Genomic DNA, 19658 nt, shown 5'->3' on the forward strand with positions numbered 1-19658 from the left:
TACATTTGTTACCCAATTTGGAAGAGAGCGCCCGCTGACCTACCCCTCGCCGACTGGCTCCCGAAGACCAGCCTCTCCGATCCCCTAAATAAATCGCTCTTACCGTGGCAGGAGCAACCATGGCAGCCGTGGAAATGTATTCAGAAACGTCGACATGAAGGTAAAGGTTGCAAGAAGTCTGCTCATGCAAAGGCCAGCGCGCCGGATTGGGCAGAGTTGGGAGAGTTGCTGGATGGCAGAGGAGCCTTAAAACTGTGCGTCTGGTGAACCCAATCTGCAGGGTTATAACAAACCAGCTCAGCCAGATGGCTTGCTGCTCTGCAGATTAACCCCCTGTGCACTGCAGCTCTGGCAGCACGGGAGGCTGCCTGGGCTCGGAAGCAGCCTTACTCTGGCAAGTGGGGCTCGGATTCATACACGTACAAGAAACGGTGTCACTGGTGGTAAATTACTGCAACTGCTTCCAAATCATTGCTGTTATTTAGCCGTCTACTGGCAGTAAACCAGGCAAACTTTTAAGTTGCATACACTGTATTCATTGTTTCTTATGCAGAATGCAGTATTTTTTTATGAAAAACAGCTGAGTCTGGAGTTGCTCTGATGTAACTTATTTGGGGTTGATCAACATTCCAGTTGTGCGTGCCTTTTGTTTTAGGAATAGTTTGACCAGAAGCAAAGGTACACAGCACACCTCTCATGCATATTTCAGAACAGAGGACTCAGTATTGGTTAACCTAAAGCTTGAATTTAATATGCAATAAATCCATGCTATTATGCCCTATTTCACATGCGTTTGGGAGATGAAAACCACTGAAATAACAACTTACTGTGCCACCTCTTTCTTCTCAGCACATAACGTTTATCTACTTGCCTCTAACACATAGAAAATTGTCCGAATTAATCATTATCTGAAGACAAAGCCAGTACTCATCCTTCAAAATGTATACAAATTATGACTATTCAAATCAACTTCCTTAAATAACTCATGGAAAAAGCTGGTAATGCTAAAAATCCCCCCCACCCTATCTTTTTTTTTTACTGTGTAGAAGGAGACTTCATTCTGCATTTTTTTTTTTTTATTTCACTACTAGCAGCAGGAGTTCAGTTAACACTGGAAAATTGTGTTTACTTTCACTAAGTACCAGAAGGTGAAAATGACTTCTTTAAAATTAATCAAAGAGAAAAAAAACCCCTTAACACTAAACAGGAAACTACTCCAAATTTGGAGGCATGCATATTTTACTTTCAAAAATTAAAGTAAGCCCTTGGGTTGCAGTATTTTTGAATGAAGCTCCCCTTTACTCCTATTATTTATGCTTAACACTTGCTCTTTCTGTTTAGTTGAAATTCCATGTCTTGTGACCCTTATGAATCCTCGCATGCCTTGTGGCTAGTTGACCCCTACCTGTGCCCTCTCTTCTGGAAATCCTACACCCACTTATGGGTCTAGGTGTCTCAATGGGATAGAGTTCAGCTGTGCACAGTTTCCTCAGTTTCCCCGATGCTATCAGCCTGTGTGGTCTCCTGCACTGGAAGCCTTGCGCCTGACTCCGAATCCCTCTGTGCGTTGTTTCTTATCAGCTCGGAACACAACTGGGAGTCAATATCTTCTGCTGGATCTGCACCGGGACACTCTTTTGCAGTCTGCTCTTCAGTCGCTCTTTTTGCTGCTGTTCTGGGCATTTTCCAAAGTCCTCCAAAAAAAAAAATGGTTAAAGAAAATTCCACACCACAAAGTTTTTTTTTTCCTTCTTCACGGTTTTGTTTTACTTTTTCAACACAAAGCTTGTTTCAGGGTAGCTCTACAGCAAAAGAGGGAGGCAGGCAGATGAAACTAAATGCATTTATAGAGGAGGTGTGCCAGACCCTACTAGAGTCCTGCCCACTCCACCCACCCCAATCCTTTAGTTAGGGAGTCAAAGAGGAAACCAATTTGGGAGCTGATATTGTTTCGTTGAGTAGCACTGATGAGAGAGCCCGGTACCAGCAGTCAAGCAGTTACTTATATCGGGCGCACACCTTTCCACCAGAAGGTGACACATTGAGCACTCCTAAGTGCAGCCCCTGTAGCTTTAATGCGAGGTAAAACAAAAGAGGCTTTGCGTTTTTCACACATTGAGAGAGAGAGTGTGTGTGTGTTTATTTGCATGCAAACAACACGCTTTGTAATTTGAGACCTGCCTGCCTAATCCTGCTTAAGTAATGGTGGATATGAAACAAAAAAAAAACAATGTAGGGGTTAGGAAAATGTTCCAAACAAAGAGGTGCACTCCCCGTTTCTTACTTTTAAATCATTGGGTTTGTTTTACAGTTTTAGAAGCCTGAATTTAGAATGATGGGGGGTTTTTCCCCCCATATTTTACATTCAGATTTGAAGGCACCGCAGGACTGATGTATGAACATGTGTAGGTTTTGAATAAGACTGAGAATAAGCCTACGTAGTAGCTTGAAGATGTTCCATGGTAAACAAAAAGGAGCTCAAGATGGTGATAGAGTGAAATTGATCTGCTGATACTGGGACCTATTTTTTAGTTTCTTTAACTAGTCAGTATATAGCGTCCATGAAATCTGATATTGGCTTTTACATTAACTTTATTTGAGGTATGCTCCATATAAGTATTTATCAAGACACTGGGAAACTCTTATTGGCCAATAATAATAAAAACAGGTAAAGGGATGTATGAAATGAGGTCTAGAATACTTGGACAAAGGCTGGATTTGATGGAAAATATCTTGTCCGTTTAAAAACACTGTGGTTCATTTACTAGTGAATAGATTCAGTTGAGTTTTCAAAGGAGTTCCACATATAAATTTAACGTACTATTGTAGCAGTTTTCAAAAGCTATTTACCCGCATAAATGCACTATACACTAGGGATGTGAATCATTTTTTAACGATTTAAATTATCGTCCGATAATTTTAAAATCGTCATTAATCGGTAAGGGACTCGATACAATAGGAATTCCCTCGATTTATCGTGAAAAATCGTTAAATCGAGTACGGGAATTATTTGAGGGGAGGGCGGGAAAACTGGCACACCAAAACCACCCCTAAACCCACCCCGACCCTTTAAAACCAATCCTTTACCCTCCCCCACCCTCCCGAACCCCCCAAAATGTTAAATTACCTGGTGGTCCAGTGGGGGGGGGGGGGGGGGGTCCCGGCGCGATCTCCCGCTCTCGGGCCATCGGCGCCATTTTGGCTACCACTGATAAAAATGGCGCCGATGGCCTGATAAAAAAAAACCCCACCCCAACCCTTTACAAATTACCCCTTTGCTTCTCCCACCCTCCCGACCCCCCCCCCCAAAACCTTTTACATGTACCTGGTGGTCTAGCGGGGGGTCCGGGAGCCATCCCTTCAATCATACCCTCGGTGCCGGTGCCGGTGCTGGACTGCTTTCAAAATGGCGCCTTTGCAAGTATGGCACCGATCGCCTTTGCCAGTATGGCGCCGATCGCCTTTGCCCTCACTATGTCACAGAGGCTCCCTGTGACATAGTGAGGGCAAAGGCGATCGGCGCCATTTTGAAACCAGTCCGGCACCGAGGGTATGATTGAAGGGATGGCTCCCGGACCCCCCGCTAGACCACCAGGTACATGTAAAAGGTTTTTTGGGGGGTCGGGAGGGTGTGAGAAGCAAAGGGGTAATTTGTAAAGGGTCGGGGTGGGGTTTTTTTTATCGGGCCATCGGCACCATTTTTATCAGTGGTAGCCAAAATGGCGCCGATGGCCCGAGAGCGGGAGATTGCGCCGGGACCCCCCCCCCACTGGACCACCAGGTAATTTAACATTTTGGGGGGGTTCGTGAGGGTGGGAGAGCAAAGGGGTCATTTGTAAAGGGTCGGGGTGGGTTTTTTATCTGCTCAGGCCTCACTAAAAAATTAACGATGTGAATTGGAATCGGAACCGATTCCAATTCACATCTCTAACGATCCGATTTTTTTCTCCCTCCAAACGAACCTGATCGTTAAAACGATCGGGCACACGATTCACATCTCTACTATACACAGTAAAATAGATGGACAATTCAGTGGCATATATTTTACCAATTTTCAAAAGCCCATTTTCATGGATAAAGTGCATTTACATGTGTAAAACACAATTTTAAGCATGTAAATGCTTTTTAAAATCAGGCCCATTATATTTTAAACTTTAAAAAAATGAAATACTCACTATCAGGCCGATACAGTAAAGTGCGGCCGCGATTAACCTGCTTCTAACCCGCTTGCTGTGTTGAGGTCAGCTGTATAGTTGTGTAGTAGCGTTCTGTATTTGTCTTTCAGGTTTGGGGTAGGGGTTCGTCTCCACTGTTTTTCGGTTTGTCTCAGTGTTCGCTTTGAGGTTTTCAGTTCTGGGGTGTACCATGGAGCTTTTTGCTTTGTAGATGGTTTGATTTCCTTTCTTATCGTGGGACATATTGTATTGGCTATGTCTGCATTGATGGAGATCCAGGAGTTTGTGGCGGAGTTGGCATCATTTAGGTTAATTGTTTTTAGTGCTTCAGGTAACAGTTCGGCGAGGTCTTCACTGGAGCATGGTTTGGTGAATTCGATGAATCGGTTGTCTGTTTTCAGTGGGGTCGATTGGAGTTGAAGTTTGGCTTGGATGAGGCTGTGGTCGGACCATGGGGTGGGGGTTGTAGTGGGTGGTCCAATTGCGGATATTTTATTGTTTAGGAAGATTAAGTCAAGGGTGTGGCCCGATTTTTGCGTGGGAGTGTTGATGATTTGGGTGAATCCAATGGCAGACATGGTGGATAGGAGTAGTAGAGATGTGAATCGTGTGATCGATCGATTTCGGCTGGGGGGGTTGGGAATCTTATCGTCGCGGTTTTGTTATTTAAAATATCGTGTAAATCGTAAATCGGGGGAGGGCAGGAAAACCGGCACACTAAAACATCCCTAAAACCCACCCCGACCCTTTAAAATAAATCCCCCACCCTCCCGAACCCCCCCAAAATGCCTTAAATTACCTGGGGTCCAGAGGGAGTGTCCCGGTGTGATCTTTTACTCTCGGGCCTCTGCTGCATTGTAGAAATGGCGCCGGCGCTACCTTTGCCCTGTCATATGACAGCAGGGCAAAGGTAGCGCCGGCGCCATTTTGTTTTTATGTCCCCCGACGTCAGGAGTGTAGGAGATCGCTCCCGGACCCCCGCTGGACCCCCAGGGACTTTTGGCCAGCTTGGGGGGGCCTCCTGACCCCCACAAGACTTGCCAAAATGGTGCCGGCCATACGGTGTATGGCCGGCGCCATTTTGCTGTACGGCAAAACAATTCGAGTTTAGGAGGTCGTTCCCGGACCCCCGCTGGACTTTTGGCAAGTCTTGTGGGGGTCAGGAGGCTCCCCCAAGCTGGCCAAAAGTCCCTGGGGGTCCAGCGGGGGTCCGGGAGCGATCTCCTACGCTCCTGACGTCGGGGGACAAAAATCAAAATGGCGCCGGCGCTACCTTTGCCCTGTCATATGACAGGGCAAAGGTAGCGCCAGTGCCATTTCTACAACGCACCGCAGGCCCGAGAGTAAAAGATCACACCGGGACCCCCACTCTGGACCCCAGATAATTTAAGGCATTTTGGGGGGGTTCGGGAGGGTGGGGGATTTATTTTAAAGGGTCGGGGTGGGTTTTAGGGTTGTTTTAGCGTGCCGGTTTTTCCGCCCACCCCTTCCCCGATTTACGATTTTTGACGATAAATCGGGGGAATTCCTATTGTATCGCGCTTCTAACGATTTTTGACGATTTAAAATATATCGGACGATATTTTAAATCGTCAAAAAACGATTCACATCCCTAAGATATAGGGGGCTGGAAGGTTGCTGAGAGCTGTGGAGGGATCAGTGGGGAGGACTATGAAGACTGTAGTGCATAAAGGGAGCGCATGAAGGAGTGCACGAAGGAGTGCACAAAGGAGCAGGCTCCTTTGTTGCGCTCCTTCGGCGCGCGACGCTCGGTGCGCGGCGCCTTGGAGCCTCTCAAATTTAAAGGCCAATCAGGGCTGTCCCCTGATTGGCTGTACGTCGGCAGCGTGCAGCGTGTTCCCTCAGAGGCGGAGGAAGGTCGGCAGGATGGCGACAGCGAATCACGGAGGAAGGCAGGGGCTGCCTCGTGGTCGGGGTCGGAGGCCGCCGTGGGTAAGTGTGATTAAGCAGGCCTTACCCCGGCGGGTCTCCGGCGCCGATCGCGCAGGCCCTGCACCGCTCCGAGTCATCCTCGTCCCTCTGCTGGTGATTTCGTTCAGTTCGTCTGACTCATCACCCCTAAAAACCATCTCCGGAACTGGTATCTTCACAACATCCTCATTAGTAAACACAGAAGCAAAGAATTCATTTAGTCTTTCTGCAATGGCCTTATCTTCCCTAAGAGCCCCTTTAACCCCTTGGTCATCTAATGGTTCAACCAACTCCCTCACAGGTTTCTTGCTTTGGATATATTTTTAAAAGGTTTTATTATGAGTTTTTGCCTCTATGGCCAACTTCATTTCAAATTCTCTCTTCGCCTGTCTTATCAATGTTTTACACTTAACTTGACAATGCTTATGTTTTATCCTATTTTCTTCAGATGGATCCTTCTTCCAATTTTTTAAGGATTTTTTTTGGCTAAAATAGCCTCCTTCACCTCACCTTTTAACCATGACGGTAATTGTGTTGCCTTCCTTCCACCTTTCTTAATGCGTGGAATTCATATGGACTGCGCCTCTAGGATTGTATTTTTAAACAATGTCCAAGCCTGTTGAACACTTTTAACCTTTGCAGCTGCACCTTTCAGTTTTTTTCTAACTATTTTCCTCATTTTATCAAAGTTTCCCTTTTGAAAGTTTGGTGTTAGAGCTGCAGATGTACTTATTGTCCCCCTTTCAGTTATCAGTTTAAATTTGATCATGTTATGATCACTGTTGCCAAGTGGCCCCACCACCGAGAGAGTAATTGCAGAGTAACGATGTCCTTTTCCCACACTCTGGTAGGGCGTCCCGAGTTTTCTTTCAGATGGGATACCTCATTGTGCACTCCCTGTAAGAGGGTCCTTACATTAAGTTACAGAGGGACAGAGTGTTGAGCCTGATACCTTTTAGGGGCAAAAATGCTCTCACCAGGGGAGCAAAGCCATCTCTGAACCCTAGGTAGGCAAGCACCAGTGATAGGTCCTGCTGCCAGAGACAGTGAAGGCTGGAGGAGTTTCTGTTTGGAAGGGACTGAGTTCCCCCTGCTTCTTTGGGGAAAGTCATCATTGCTGTCCGTACTCAGAGGGCAGGGGCTGAAGACCAGTGAGCCCATTCCCACCCTGAATGTGGCAAGCACCTGTGACAGCATGAACCCCAGTTTAGGAAGACGTATCCAGTTAAACTTTAACTGCTTTACACTTTGAGTTAGTGGGGAGGGTTGTTTTTTTTTTTGATCCCCCTTCCCCACTGGGATTGCAGTGCAGGAGTAATAGCCTTATCCCACAAGAAAAATCACCCGAAATAACAGCTAAGATAAAAGAACAGCTGCACCCAAGGAAGGAAGAATCAGAGAGGGAGACCCCATCTGGATCCTTGCACAACGAGGAACCTGGGCAGGCCGGGGGTCTGAGAGAAGGAAGACGTCTAAAGTTAGGATTTTTGCAGTGTAAAGGGGACCCCCTCCACTAGGATTCCCACAGCACAGCCGCTGGGAGAGTTCTGCCTATTTAAAATCACCATGGGCTCTACCCAGAGGTCTGTAATAAGGACACCCACCTACACAGAAAGAGCCCTGTAACCACAGTCAGATGTATACTCATCGTTTTGGACAAGATTGACTTTATTTAATATTATGAATCAGTAAACTGGTCCTGTCTAATTCTTATAGCCTCTCACCTCATGAGAAGCCCTTAAGGTACAGCACACACACTGGCAATCTTTTCTCATCATCTGGGCCGTAAGCAAGAGCTTCCTCCTGCAAAAAGAGTCCCCCAAGGGATTGAGAGTCTCAGTGGGATGAAATGGTTAACCAGAGTAGCCCTGAAGATATAAATTAGATTGTGTGCCCTTGGGATTTAACGCACCCCAAGTAAGGGTTACACACATATGTAATGCTGCTTAGAATTTCAATTATGAAGGATCCAAAAAATGAAAAAATAAAATTACAAGCAACACTTTAAAATTACCATTCTTGAGGCCCAGACAAAACGTATTCTGTGCATTAAAAAAGGTTGAAGGAAAACCAAACAACTGCTGGTGTGGTTTAATAGTACGGTGAAAAGAGGAATTAAAGCCAAAAGGGCATCATTCACAAAATGGAAAGCAGACCCAAATGAGGAAAATAGGGACAAGTATAAGCTCTGGCAAGTTAGCTGTAATAAAGTAATTAAGCAGGCTAAGAAAGAATTTGAAAAAAAGAAGCTTGCCATAAAGGTAAAAAACAAGTAATAAAATCTTTTTCAAGTACATTCAAAGCAAAAAGCCTTTGAGTGAGTCAGCTGGGCCACTAGATGTCTGAGGGGTAAAACGGATGATCAGAAAGAACAAGGAAATAGCAGAAAAACTAAATAAATTCATTGTCTCTATCTTTACTGAGGAGGAGGATGTCAGAAACATCTTCATGGAAACATTTTTTGATGGTGATGACTTTGAGTGACTAGATGGAATCACTGTAAAACTTTGATCCACAAATCGCTATTTAATGACAATGTTGAATGGTTCAGCGCAGCACTTCATTTTCATACACTACAATGAAATCTGCGTTCTGCTGACATAGGTTTACTTTCAATACCGTCTCCTAGATTAGCACATTTAAACAGTGTGAGAGAGAGAGCCCTGTCTTTAGCAGGTCCTAAATTATGGAACTTCTTATCATCTGATTTAAGGCTTGAGTGTACTTTTCAGACATTTAAAAAGAAATTAAAAACTTGGTTATTTCAACAGGCATTTAGTTGAAAACACATGAAATCTCGATTTTCCAATGGCCATATTATTCTTTTAGTCTAATTTAATGTTTTCTTTCTTTTTTTTTATTACCTTTTTAATTTGATTAGTTGTATTGTTCTATTTTATTGATGTGTATTTTATGTATTATGTGATTACGTTTTATATTCTTAATTGATATATTTTAACCAATTTTGCTATTTATGTACTTAAACTATGTGAACTGGTATGATGTCCCAGGTATATATGTATATAAAAATAAATAAAATAATAAAAAGCTCAGATTGACAGACTAAAGAATAACAAATCACCGGGAACAGATTGTATTCACCACAGATGTCTAAAGGAACTTAGAAATGAAATTGAATACCTGTTTCTGCTGATTTACAACCTATCATTTAAAACAGCCAAGGTACCAGGTGGCCAATGGGATACCAGTCTTTAAAAAGGGCTCCGGGGTGATCCATGAAACTATAGAACAGTGAGCCTGACGTCGGAGCTGAACAAAATAATCCGAACTAGTCTTACAAAACAAAATTACTGCCCACATAAACAGACATGGTTTAACAGGGTGGGAGTCAATATGGGTTTTGCAAAGGGAAGGTTTGTCTTCCTCATATATTTAATTTTTTTTTTGAGGGTGTACATAAACATACAAATAAAAGTGAGCCAGTTGATATAGTGTATTTGAATTTTCAGAAGGCATTGGACAAAACTTCTCATAAGAGACTTCTCAGGAAATTAGGAAGTCAAGGGATTGGAGGCAGTGTCCTATTAAGGATTGGTAACTGGATAAAGGACAGGCAAAAGAGGGTAGGACTAGATAGTTTTCTGAATGGACAAAGGTTGTTGGTGGAGTGGTCCAGGGTTCTGTATTGGGACCTGAGCTATTAAGCATATTCATAAATGATCTGGAGAAGGAATGATGAGAGAGATGAACTAATTTGCAGATGATGCAAAATTGTTTTGAGTCATTAAAACAGCAGTGAATTATCAAGAATTGCAGAATGACCTTGTGATACTAGAAGACCTGGCTTCTAAATGGAAGATGCAATGTAATATAGAGAAGTGCAAATTACGCATGGAGGGACAAATAATTCCAACAACAGGTACATGATGCTGGGTTCCATGTTAGTAATCACCACCCTGGAGACCTTTGGATATACCTTGAAATCTTCGGCTCAGTGTGTGGCAGCAGTCAAAAAGGTAACTAGAATGTTAGGAATGATTTGGAAAGGAAGAGAGAACAAACTGAGAATATCATAAGCTTTTATATAGATCTACTAGTGGTACCCGGCCACGCGTTGCAGTGGCAGAGTCAGGTTCTTTACCCTCCCTCCCCCTTCCCCTTGCTCATTTACCTCAGTCACTTATCCTCCTCCCCCTTGGTCACTCACCCTCCCTTCCCTTCCCTCCCCTGTCCCCACGCCAACTCTCTCCCCTCACACTCACCTCTCCCCTCATTCTCCCTCCCCTCACTGTCACCTCCCCCCGCCTACTGCCTACCCTTCAGATCAGAAAACCTTTGTCTTTCTATTTCTGTGGGAACCCCCCCACCCCAACCCCCCCCCCCAATCCCATCCCTTTAAATCAAATAATAACCCCCCACCCTCCTGCCCCCTCCCAAGACCTGGGAAATTAGAATTGTTGGTGCTACATGTGGTCTGTCCCTGGGCGTCTGTGCGCGTTATGTAGCCAAATAGGGGAGGGCCTAACCAAATTTGCACTCCCAAATTTGTTTTGTGGTCTGGGGAGGGCTATTTTGGTGCGTTCCCGAGATCGTGCAAGTTTAGTGTATGTATTTGTGTGTGAACCTCCCCCCTTCCCCCAAAAAACAACCCTATGAGAAAAGTTCTCTTAAACTAACCACCCCACACTCTCCTGCCCCCCCCTCCCCCAGCCATGCGAAAAACAGTAGCCCCCCCCTGCCCCCCCCCAGAGTTGCTGAATGAATGAAACCTGCCTCCCCCTCGTGACCCCTCCCCAAGATGTTCGCAATAAATTCATCATCACCACCCTCCACCCTCCAGACCCCCCGAGACCTGATAAAAATGTCAGTCGGAGCGGGCGTTCAGGAGCGGTCCGGGAGCGATGTATTGGCGTTGGTCCGTCGGCTGCGAGCACTGAAACGGGTTCCGACGGCCCTTTGCCCTTATTATGTCAGTGGGGTGGAGCAATGGCAGCGGTAGGTCCTCTGACATAGTAAGGGCAAAGGTCCGCCGGCTGCCAGTCCTGAAAATGGCGCTGAGGGGCCCTCGCCCTTACTATGTCACATGGGCTACTGCCACCATTGGTGTCCCCGAGTGGCATAGTAAAGGGAAAGGGCCGTCAGCGCCATGTTGATTGCTGGCAGCTGACGGCCGTAGTGCAGGAGATGTGTCCCAGACCGGGACAGACCACAGCGGTCAGACCACAGCAACTTAAATACACACAGATGAGAAATTTGAAAAATCCACTTTTCATGACAGAGAAACAGGTCCAATATGTGCCCTGCCTGATGGGTAGGAGAGTATGTATTATCTGGACATAACTAACAGCGGGCATGCATGTTACTAATTCTTTCACATACATTGACTTGACATTATCCACTTGCACATTTTTTTTTTCTTTTTCTTTATTTATACATTTTCAATATTGTTACAATCACAAAAAGAGTTATTTCAGGTACGGTACTTTAACTGGTACAGTGAACAGTTCAAATGAGAAAACTAGGAATAGACATTTCTATTCCAATACACCAAATGTCCAATAAGCCAGTTATTAAACAAGAAAAAGAAATAAACAATTCCACAATATTTATTACCATATCCTTCTTTAAACTTTTATCTTAATTCTGTAAAAGCAATCCCTAACTAATTGTGGAGGCAAGGAAAATTTTGAAGAGACCTTTTAGGAATGTTACTAAACTGTAACCTTACAAAATAATGGCATTAACATAGAACTAACTGGGCTTATAACTTTAACCTAACCCCATATCGGCCGGGGAAGATGTATTGGGCCTACGGGCCTCTACAAACTGACGAAGTTGGTCAACCTGGAGGAAAATAAAACATTCATCTCCTTTATTTAGAGTGCATCTACAGGGATAACGAAGCTTAAATGAAAAGCCTAAGGAAACCACCTCTTGCCTTAAAGTAAGGAATTCTCTCCTCCTAATTTGGGTGACTTGAGCCAAATCAGGGTAAATACGAACAGCCTGACCATGAAATAATAAAGGAAATTTTCTGAAATAATTTTTCATAACTCCGTTTAAATCTTGAACAGATATAAAGGCTACTAGCAATGGACTTCTGTCTATAACATCAGTATCGGAGTTTTCAAGAAAACTTGTCAGGTTTAGTGGTACAGCTGGAGCTGGAGTAGAGGTTAAATTCAAAGGTCTATTACTCATAAATTTACAGAAATTGATCGAAGGCATATTTTCTTCTGTGTACCCTAGGCCCTCTCTAAACAGTCTCTTCAAAGTAGTAAACGGGATTTCTCCAGCTATCTTTGGAAAATTCAACACCCGTAAATTAAGATGTCTCATATTATTTTCCAAGGCTTCCAAGCGCCTGGAACAGGCAATTTGTTCTCTAATCACAGCTGCATTTACAGTCTGAAGAGTTTGGATTTTCTTTTCAGCTTCTTTAACTTTGTTCCTAAATTCTACAGCTTGCGTCTGCACATCTATTATTCTCTGTTGAAAATTGTAATTCAACGAATCCATTTTATTTTCCAACCTCTTTATTGCATGGCCCTGGCCCGCCATCAAGTCCCACAGTGACTCTAACGTCACTGCCTCAGGTCTAGGTGTTAGCAGCATGAACTCACCCTCAGCGGCGGGCAAGTTGTCTATCGGGAGCCCAGCCGGTAACAGCCCCTCTGCTACTCCTCCTCCGGGGTCAGTCACGTTCTCTGGGGTCCTCCACGGCGCCTCTCCAACCGGGACAATGCCCTCACGAGTGGCTTCCTTTGCTCTCGGCGTCTGAGACGAGTCACTCTCCACCCCCCCCCCCCCCCCCCCGTCGCTCCGGCCGCGTCATCAACCAGCGACTGGGGAGAAACTCGATCGGGGTCACGCTGCGCCGGAGGCGGCCTGATGTCGGGGCTGAGGGACGCCTCATCCGCAGGGGCTCCTCGCTCTCTCCCGCAAGGGCTCGCACCGAAATCCCCGGCTCCCTCGACAAGTCCAGTTGGCGCATAAACCGCGCAATGTCAAGTTGCCCCGGAGGAGGTAAGGATTTGGGTGGAAAAATCCTTACTTTTCCTTTCCTTTTGGATGGCATTATGCAGTGGAAATTCAGAATTTTTGTGGAAAATCAGGAGCTCAGCGGTCTGCGACCGTCTATGCCGCCATCTTGCCCCCTTTCTGTTTTTGATCCACTTGCACATTAAAGTCGCCAATTATCAACAGTTTGTCAGGTTCTAAGTGTAACATGACCAGTAATTCAGCAAATTGAATAATATCTGCTGAGATGGCTCCTGGGGAGGGCAATACAGCAGAATTATAGTCCAGGTTTGCATCTTCACTGTCATCATTTCTACAGGTAGGGCAAAATCAAATTCAATCCTTTGTACCTTTTATGTGCATCTTTTAAATAATCGAAACTCCTCTCCTTTGTCTGTGAGGATGTGCTTGTTGTAAATCGGAAAAACCAGGGTGCCAATGCTGATTGAGTAACATTGTATCATAATCTTTATGTCAGGACTCTGTAATAAGTAAAAGGTCAAAACCATACCTTTGAATAATTTTGAATAAATAAACCTCCGTTTGCTCACAGATCTTGCATTAAGATAGCCTACGTGTAACATCTGTGCAGATGGTCCAGGATTCTTATAACCCATAATCGACAAATCTTGTTTCACTGATGCTAATGATCTATGTTCTAATCTCAGGGGCCTCCTTAATTTTAAACCTGAATATCTCCCTTAGGCCAGAATCACTGGAATTTCATTTAACATAGCATTTACCATACAGCAAATTGCAAAGACCAAAAAACTAACAATAGTAATTATGATGAAAAATAAACAAATAGCTCACAAAGTATTTACCTCCAATATTTATTATTTATTTTTATCTTTTATATACCGACATTCTTACATCAAATGCAAATCATACCGGTTTACATTAAAAACAGAAAATGCAGGAAATATATTTTCATAGTCATATACAATGAACATTTATAATAAAATTGTTAACAAGCCATAAGGTAAGAACTTGGAAAAAAGGTTAATTAACAAAACAAATGAAAGAATTTTAAATGAAGCACAAAGGGTTGCACGAAGGGGTGCACAAAGGGGAGAACCCCTTTGTCGCGCCCCTTCGGCACGCGGCGCCTGGTGGTGAGGCGCTTTTCAACTGCCGACGGAGCTCTCAGTGACGTCGGGGGGGGGGGGGGGGCGTGGTCACACATCTCAGTCACACATCTCACCATTTCCCCTCACCTCCTGATGTTAGTTTCCTTTTTTTTTTACGTTGGTGTTAACTTCTTGCGGGGGCCCGAAGATGGAGGGTGGCCTCCCCGCTCGCCGGCGCCTGGTGGTGAGGCACTTTTCAACTGCCCACGGAGCTCTCAGTGACGTCGGGGGAGGGGGGGGCATGGTCACACAATCTGAAACAACAGGAACATTGGCAGCCCACAGGTTCCACAAAGGAGCGAGCCCTTAGGTGATGGCCTCCTCATTATAGGGGCTTTCCAGTCGTCTGATGGTGTCACGTGATGGGCGCAGACTCAGCATGACTCAGTGCTATCAATGGCAGAACAGGATCTTCTGTTGCAGGTCTGCCATAGGGAAAGTGCATCATGCAGTAGGCAGAACAGCTGGCGATTTAGCTCACATAGCCCAGGATATGGCAAAGGCTCAGTTGTTTGTGACCTAAGGGCCACCTCCTTATAGGGGTCTTCCAGTTGATGTCTGATGATTTCATGTGATGGATGCAGACTCAGCTCAACTCAGAGCTACCAGCAGCAGAATCAGATCTTCTCTTGCAGGTGTTGCCCCCAAATTTTTCTGGCTCATGGTTGACAAATTTGTCTCTATCTCTTCTGACTTAATTTCTTGTAACTCCTTGTTTGATACTTGGTTAAAACTTTCAGACCAGTAACTGCTGGATATTTATTTTTAAAACATTAGGGGGGCGTATTCAGCAAACCAGTGACGGTACAAGTTATCCTTCTAAAGTTAGCCAGGATCTTAAGCAGGATAAACGTTTCACTGAAGATTTTTGCCTAAAGTTATCTGGTGAATTATTTCTGGATAACTTTGAAGCCTAACCAGTTTTATCTGAATATAACTGGTTAGATGTTAAAGCTCTCCTGTCTTGTGTGGCCCGATAATTTCCAGTTAATAGGATTTCTTTAAAGTTATCCAGTTAAGCAGTACTAATAATTAAATAAAAACAGTCTTGTCCAGGCTTGCAGCCAGATTCCCACCCCTCTCCCAATATATCATAAATGACCCTGCGGGGCCGAAAACCCTCCCCAAACCCCTCTGATATAGATAAACATTCTGGCGAGGTCCTCAGGTTGGCCTTCCCCATCTCTTTCCCCATTTAAATTTTAAATTGGGCTGTCTTCCACCTCCACCTTCATCCACCCACAGCCTCTTTCACCTGACTGGCCCTGACCTCTCCCCCTCCTGGACATCACCCCCCCCCCCCCCCACCCAGACCCTAAGTGCACCAAGCAGGACAAAGGTATTGACTTACTTGTTACCGTGGTGATGGTAGCTGTGGCCCTTCGCAGGGAGGGCATTCTGTTTCATCCCTATCTGGATGACTGGATGATTCAAGCCAAGACAGTGAAATAGAGTCTTCGTGCTTCCCACAGGGTGGTTTCCTTGTTACAGGAACTAGACTGGGTGATGAATATGGCCAAGAACAAATTTCAGCCTTCTCAGATCCTGCGTATCTTGGGGTTCAATTCAATACAAGGCATGGCAGAGTATTTCTTCCGGAATCTCATATCCACATGTTAATGCTGCGAGATCGATCCCTGCAGAACTCTGTTCAACCATGTGGCTTATCTGCATGAGTTGCTCTCCAGATGGAGTCCACAGTTGCAGAACTATGCGGTGAGACTGCTCCCTCTGTGAGATCCCAGTTGGAATGGTGGTTACAGGCGGATCATCTCAGGAAGGGAATTTCCATGATGATGCCAGATTGGTTGAACTCACAACAGATGCGAACCTCCAGGGCTGGGGGGCTTACTGTCAGGAGTTGGTGGTACAAGGGCGCTGGAATGCAACAGAGCAGCAATGGAGCATCAACAGACTGGAGACATGAGTGGTTCAATTGGTGTGCCTACAGTTCTCCGAATGGCTAGAGGCTCATGCGATCCAGATAATGTCTGACAATGTGTCGACTGTGGCTTACATCAATCATCAGGGTGGAGCCATGCATCAACAGGTGTCAGAGAAGATAGATGTGCTCATGGTGTGGGCAGAGCAGCATCTCCTAAGCATATCCGCCTCTCACATTGCCAAGAAGGACAATATCAGAGCTGATTTCCTCAGCAGGAGAAACTTGGACCCAGGAAAATGGGAGAATGGGAGGTGGGGGGTGAGACCTTTCAGCCACTAGTGAATTACTGGGGCCTACTAGATCTAGACCTGTTGGCAACTTTCAATAACACAAAGGTTCCATGCTTCTTCAGTCGCAGGTGGGACCCAAAAGTGATGGGCATCGAAGATCTTGCTCAGGAGTGGCCATGTGGCACCCTTCTGTGTGCATTTCTACCCTAGCCTCTGATAGGCAGGCTGGTACAGAATATTGCAAGTCAAACCAACACCGTCCTTTTAGTGGCACCCGATTGGGTACACCAATCTCCAGAGGCTTTTGGTGGGCATTCCCCTCAGGCTATCATCTCGGACAGATTTTTTACGTCAGGGGCCCATTCTGCACGAGGATCCAGGTCAACTCTGTTTTACGGTTTGGCCACTGAAAGGTCTCAGTTGTTGAAGCAGGGTTTTTCGCCTGTGGTAATTTCTACTCTTCTTCAGGCCCAGAAATGTTCTACTTCTCTAGCTTATGTTAAAGTTTGGAGGGTCTCAACCATTCAAGGTGGATATTCCTTTGATTCTGGGATTTTTATAGGATGGCTTGCTTAAGGGTTTGGCCCTTAACACCTTGAAGGTTCAAGTTGCAGTTCTGGCTTGTTATAGGGGGAGAGTCAATGGAGGGTCTTTGTCTTTCCTTCTGAATATGTCCCATTTCTTGCAGGGAGTTAAGCATCTTCACCCCCATTTCTGTGGGACCTTAACTTTGTCATCTAGTTTTTGGCAGGTCTGACTTCTTGACCACCGCGTACTCTTTCCTTGCAGCTCCTTATCTTGAAGACAGTTTTTCTGGTAGCAATCTGTTCCACATGTTGGGTTTCTGAGCTGCAAGCTCTTTCCTGCTGTGAGCTTTTTCTCCTTATGACTCCAAGTGCAGTTCAACTTCGGACTATGCCCTCTTTTTTGCCCAAAGTGGTTTCGGAGTTTTATTTGAATCAGTCCATTTTTCTGCCCAACTTGGACAGAGACAAAGATGATGTCATTTACTGGGGTACTCAGAGATGACTAAAGCTGTTGAGAAGTCTGATCACCTGGTTGTGCTTCATGGTGGGGGTAATCAGGGAGCACTGGCGACATGGGCAATGATTGCCTGCTGGATTAAGGAAGTTATTACGGCAGTCTACATGGCTGATGAGGTTGTCTTGTCAAAACAGATTATACCACATTCCATGAAGGCTCATGCGGTATCATGGGAAGAACTTCGGTTGTTGTCGCCTGCTGAAATTTGCTGAGTGGCAACATGGTCATCTTTACACACCTTTTCCAAGCATTACCGCTTGGATGTTAGGGCTAGGAAGGATGCCGTGTTTGTGCATATGTAAGAAACCAAAAACAAAAAAGCACAATGTTTCCTGAGGGATAAAAATCATTAGAGATGTGAATCGTGTCCTCGATCGTCTTAACGATCGATTTCGGCTGGGAGGGGGAGGGAATCGTATTGTTGCCGTTTGGGTGTGTAAACTATCGTGAAAATCGTTAAAATCGTGAGCCGGCACACTAAAACCCCCTAAAACCCACCCCCGACCCTTTAAATTAAATCCCCCACCCTCCCGAACCCCCCCCCCCAAATGCTTTAAATTACCTGGGGATCCAGCGGTGGTCCAGAACGGCGGCGGTCCGGAACGGCCCCCTCAATTGAATCCTGTTGTCTTCAGCCGGCGCCATTTTGCAAAATGGCCGCTGCAAAATGGCGGCGGCCATAGACCAAAACGATTCGACGCAGGAGGTCATTCCGGACCCCCGCTGGACTTTTGGCAAGTCTTGTGGGGGTCAGGAGGCCCCCCCAAGCTGGCCAAAAGTTCCTGGGAGTCCAGCGGGGTTCCGGGAGCGATTTCTTGCCGCGAATCGTTTTCCGTACGGAAAATGGCGCCGGCAGGAGATCGACTGCAGGAGGTCGTTCAGCGGCGGTCTGGAACCCCCGCTGAACGACCTCCTGCAGTCGATCTCCTGCCGGCGCCATTTTCCGTACGGAAAACGATTCGCGGCAAGAAAACGCTCCCGGAACCCCGCTGGACTCCCAGGAACTTTTGGCCAGCTTGGGGGGGCCTCCTGACCCCCACAAGACTTGCCAAAAGTCCAGCGGGGGTCCGGAACGACCTCCTGCGTCGAATCATTTTAAAGGGTCGGGGGTGGGTTTTAGGGGGTTTTAGTGTGCCGGTTTTCCTGCCCTCCCCCTTCCCCCGATTTACGATTTTTTAACGATAAATTGGGGGAATTGGTATTGTATCGTGGCCCTAACGATTTTTGACGATTTAAAATATATCGGACGATATTTTAAATCGTCAAAAAACGATTCACATCCCTATAAATCATCAATATCCAAAAACACGATATCACCTCAACATAATATTTCAAAAATTATTATATATTTTATAATGATGAGAAAAAATCTCTAAAACAATTATAATAAACTCAATATAATGTGTTATATCCACCATAACAGTGGGAAAAATTTTTTTTGGGAAAGATGAGGAAGGTTTCATACAATTTTATAACATCGCATCCAGCAATGTGTATTGTTTTTAATCATAAACCGATCTCCTCCAACCAGTGAACATTTTTATGTGTTTTTTAGCGTGATCAATTTAGTGAACCAGAACAACTTAAAAATCTTTCTTTCTGATTTGATTGCAAATATTTTACCCCATGGGGGGTTGATGTTCAAAAAGTCCCAGCACCAATTAGAATGAACGCCGAATAAGAGTTTATCAATTGAATTAACCGGTTGTTCTTTTTTGTCCTACACTGTCATTGACCACAAAAATGGTTTTTGATTCTTGAATGAACAGCGAACAAATATTCATATGGTTTTATAAAACACCCCAATTCAACGCATTCTTGTCTGGAACATTTCATGAATATTTTGTCAACAATTTACTTCATATGTACGATACTTCACATTCTTTTCAATAATGCACAATTCTCCATAAACGCCGGTACTGAATCTTTAAGATCTTATGAAGGGGCACAACCCCACTACTTATCTATGCACGATCAGACTTTTGGCTCCATGTCCCTAGCCAAAACTTCCCTTCACATAACTCTCAGAGACAGGGCATTCTCCACAGCAGGACCTCCTCTGTGGAACTCCATCCCAACGGAGCTAAGGCAGGAACCTTGCCTCCCAACATTCAGGAAAAGACTTAAAACGTGGCTATTCAAAAAAGCCTTCCCAGACTCGGATTAAACTCATTACTCACCTCACCTTCAACCAACTTCCAACACCTACAACCAACATCCA

The 19658-nt window shown here is 45.1% G+C and overlaps 1 protein-coding gene across 6 annotated transcripts in view; it reads right to left on the minus strand.

The window, feature by feature from the left end:
* Nucleotides 1-19658, minus strand: part of NTF3 (neurotrophin 3) — a 215874-nt gene that overhangs the window by 157237 nt on the left and 38979 nt on the right. For 3 of the 6 annotated variants that reach the window (XM_029597275.1, XM_029597273.1, XM_029597270.1), the window contains exon 1: nt 1406-1795. The exons of 1 other annotated variant lie outside the window; for it this stretch is intronic. Coding sequence is in view for 1 of the 5 variants with exons in the window: in XM_029597269.1 (XP_029453129.1) it covers nt 104-121 (18 nt within the window). In the remaining 4 variants the exon portion in view is untranslated. Of the gene's footprint in view, nt 1-103; nt 454-1405; nt 1796-19658 lie in introns of those variants that run through there. 2 more of the 6 variants (XM_029597269.1, XM_029597271.1) reach the window with 2 other exon arrangements.

The sequence above is a fragment of the Rhinatrema bivittatum genome, chromosome 4 (genome assembly GCF_901001135.1).
Source record: "Rhinatrema bivittatum chromosome 4, aRhiBiv1.1, whole genome shotgun sequence".
Taxonomy (NCBI): domain Eukaryota; kingdom Metazoa; phylum Chordata; class Amphibia; order Gymnophiona; family Rhinatrematidae; genus Rhinatrema; species Rhinatrema bivittatum.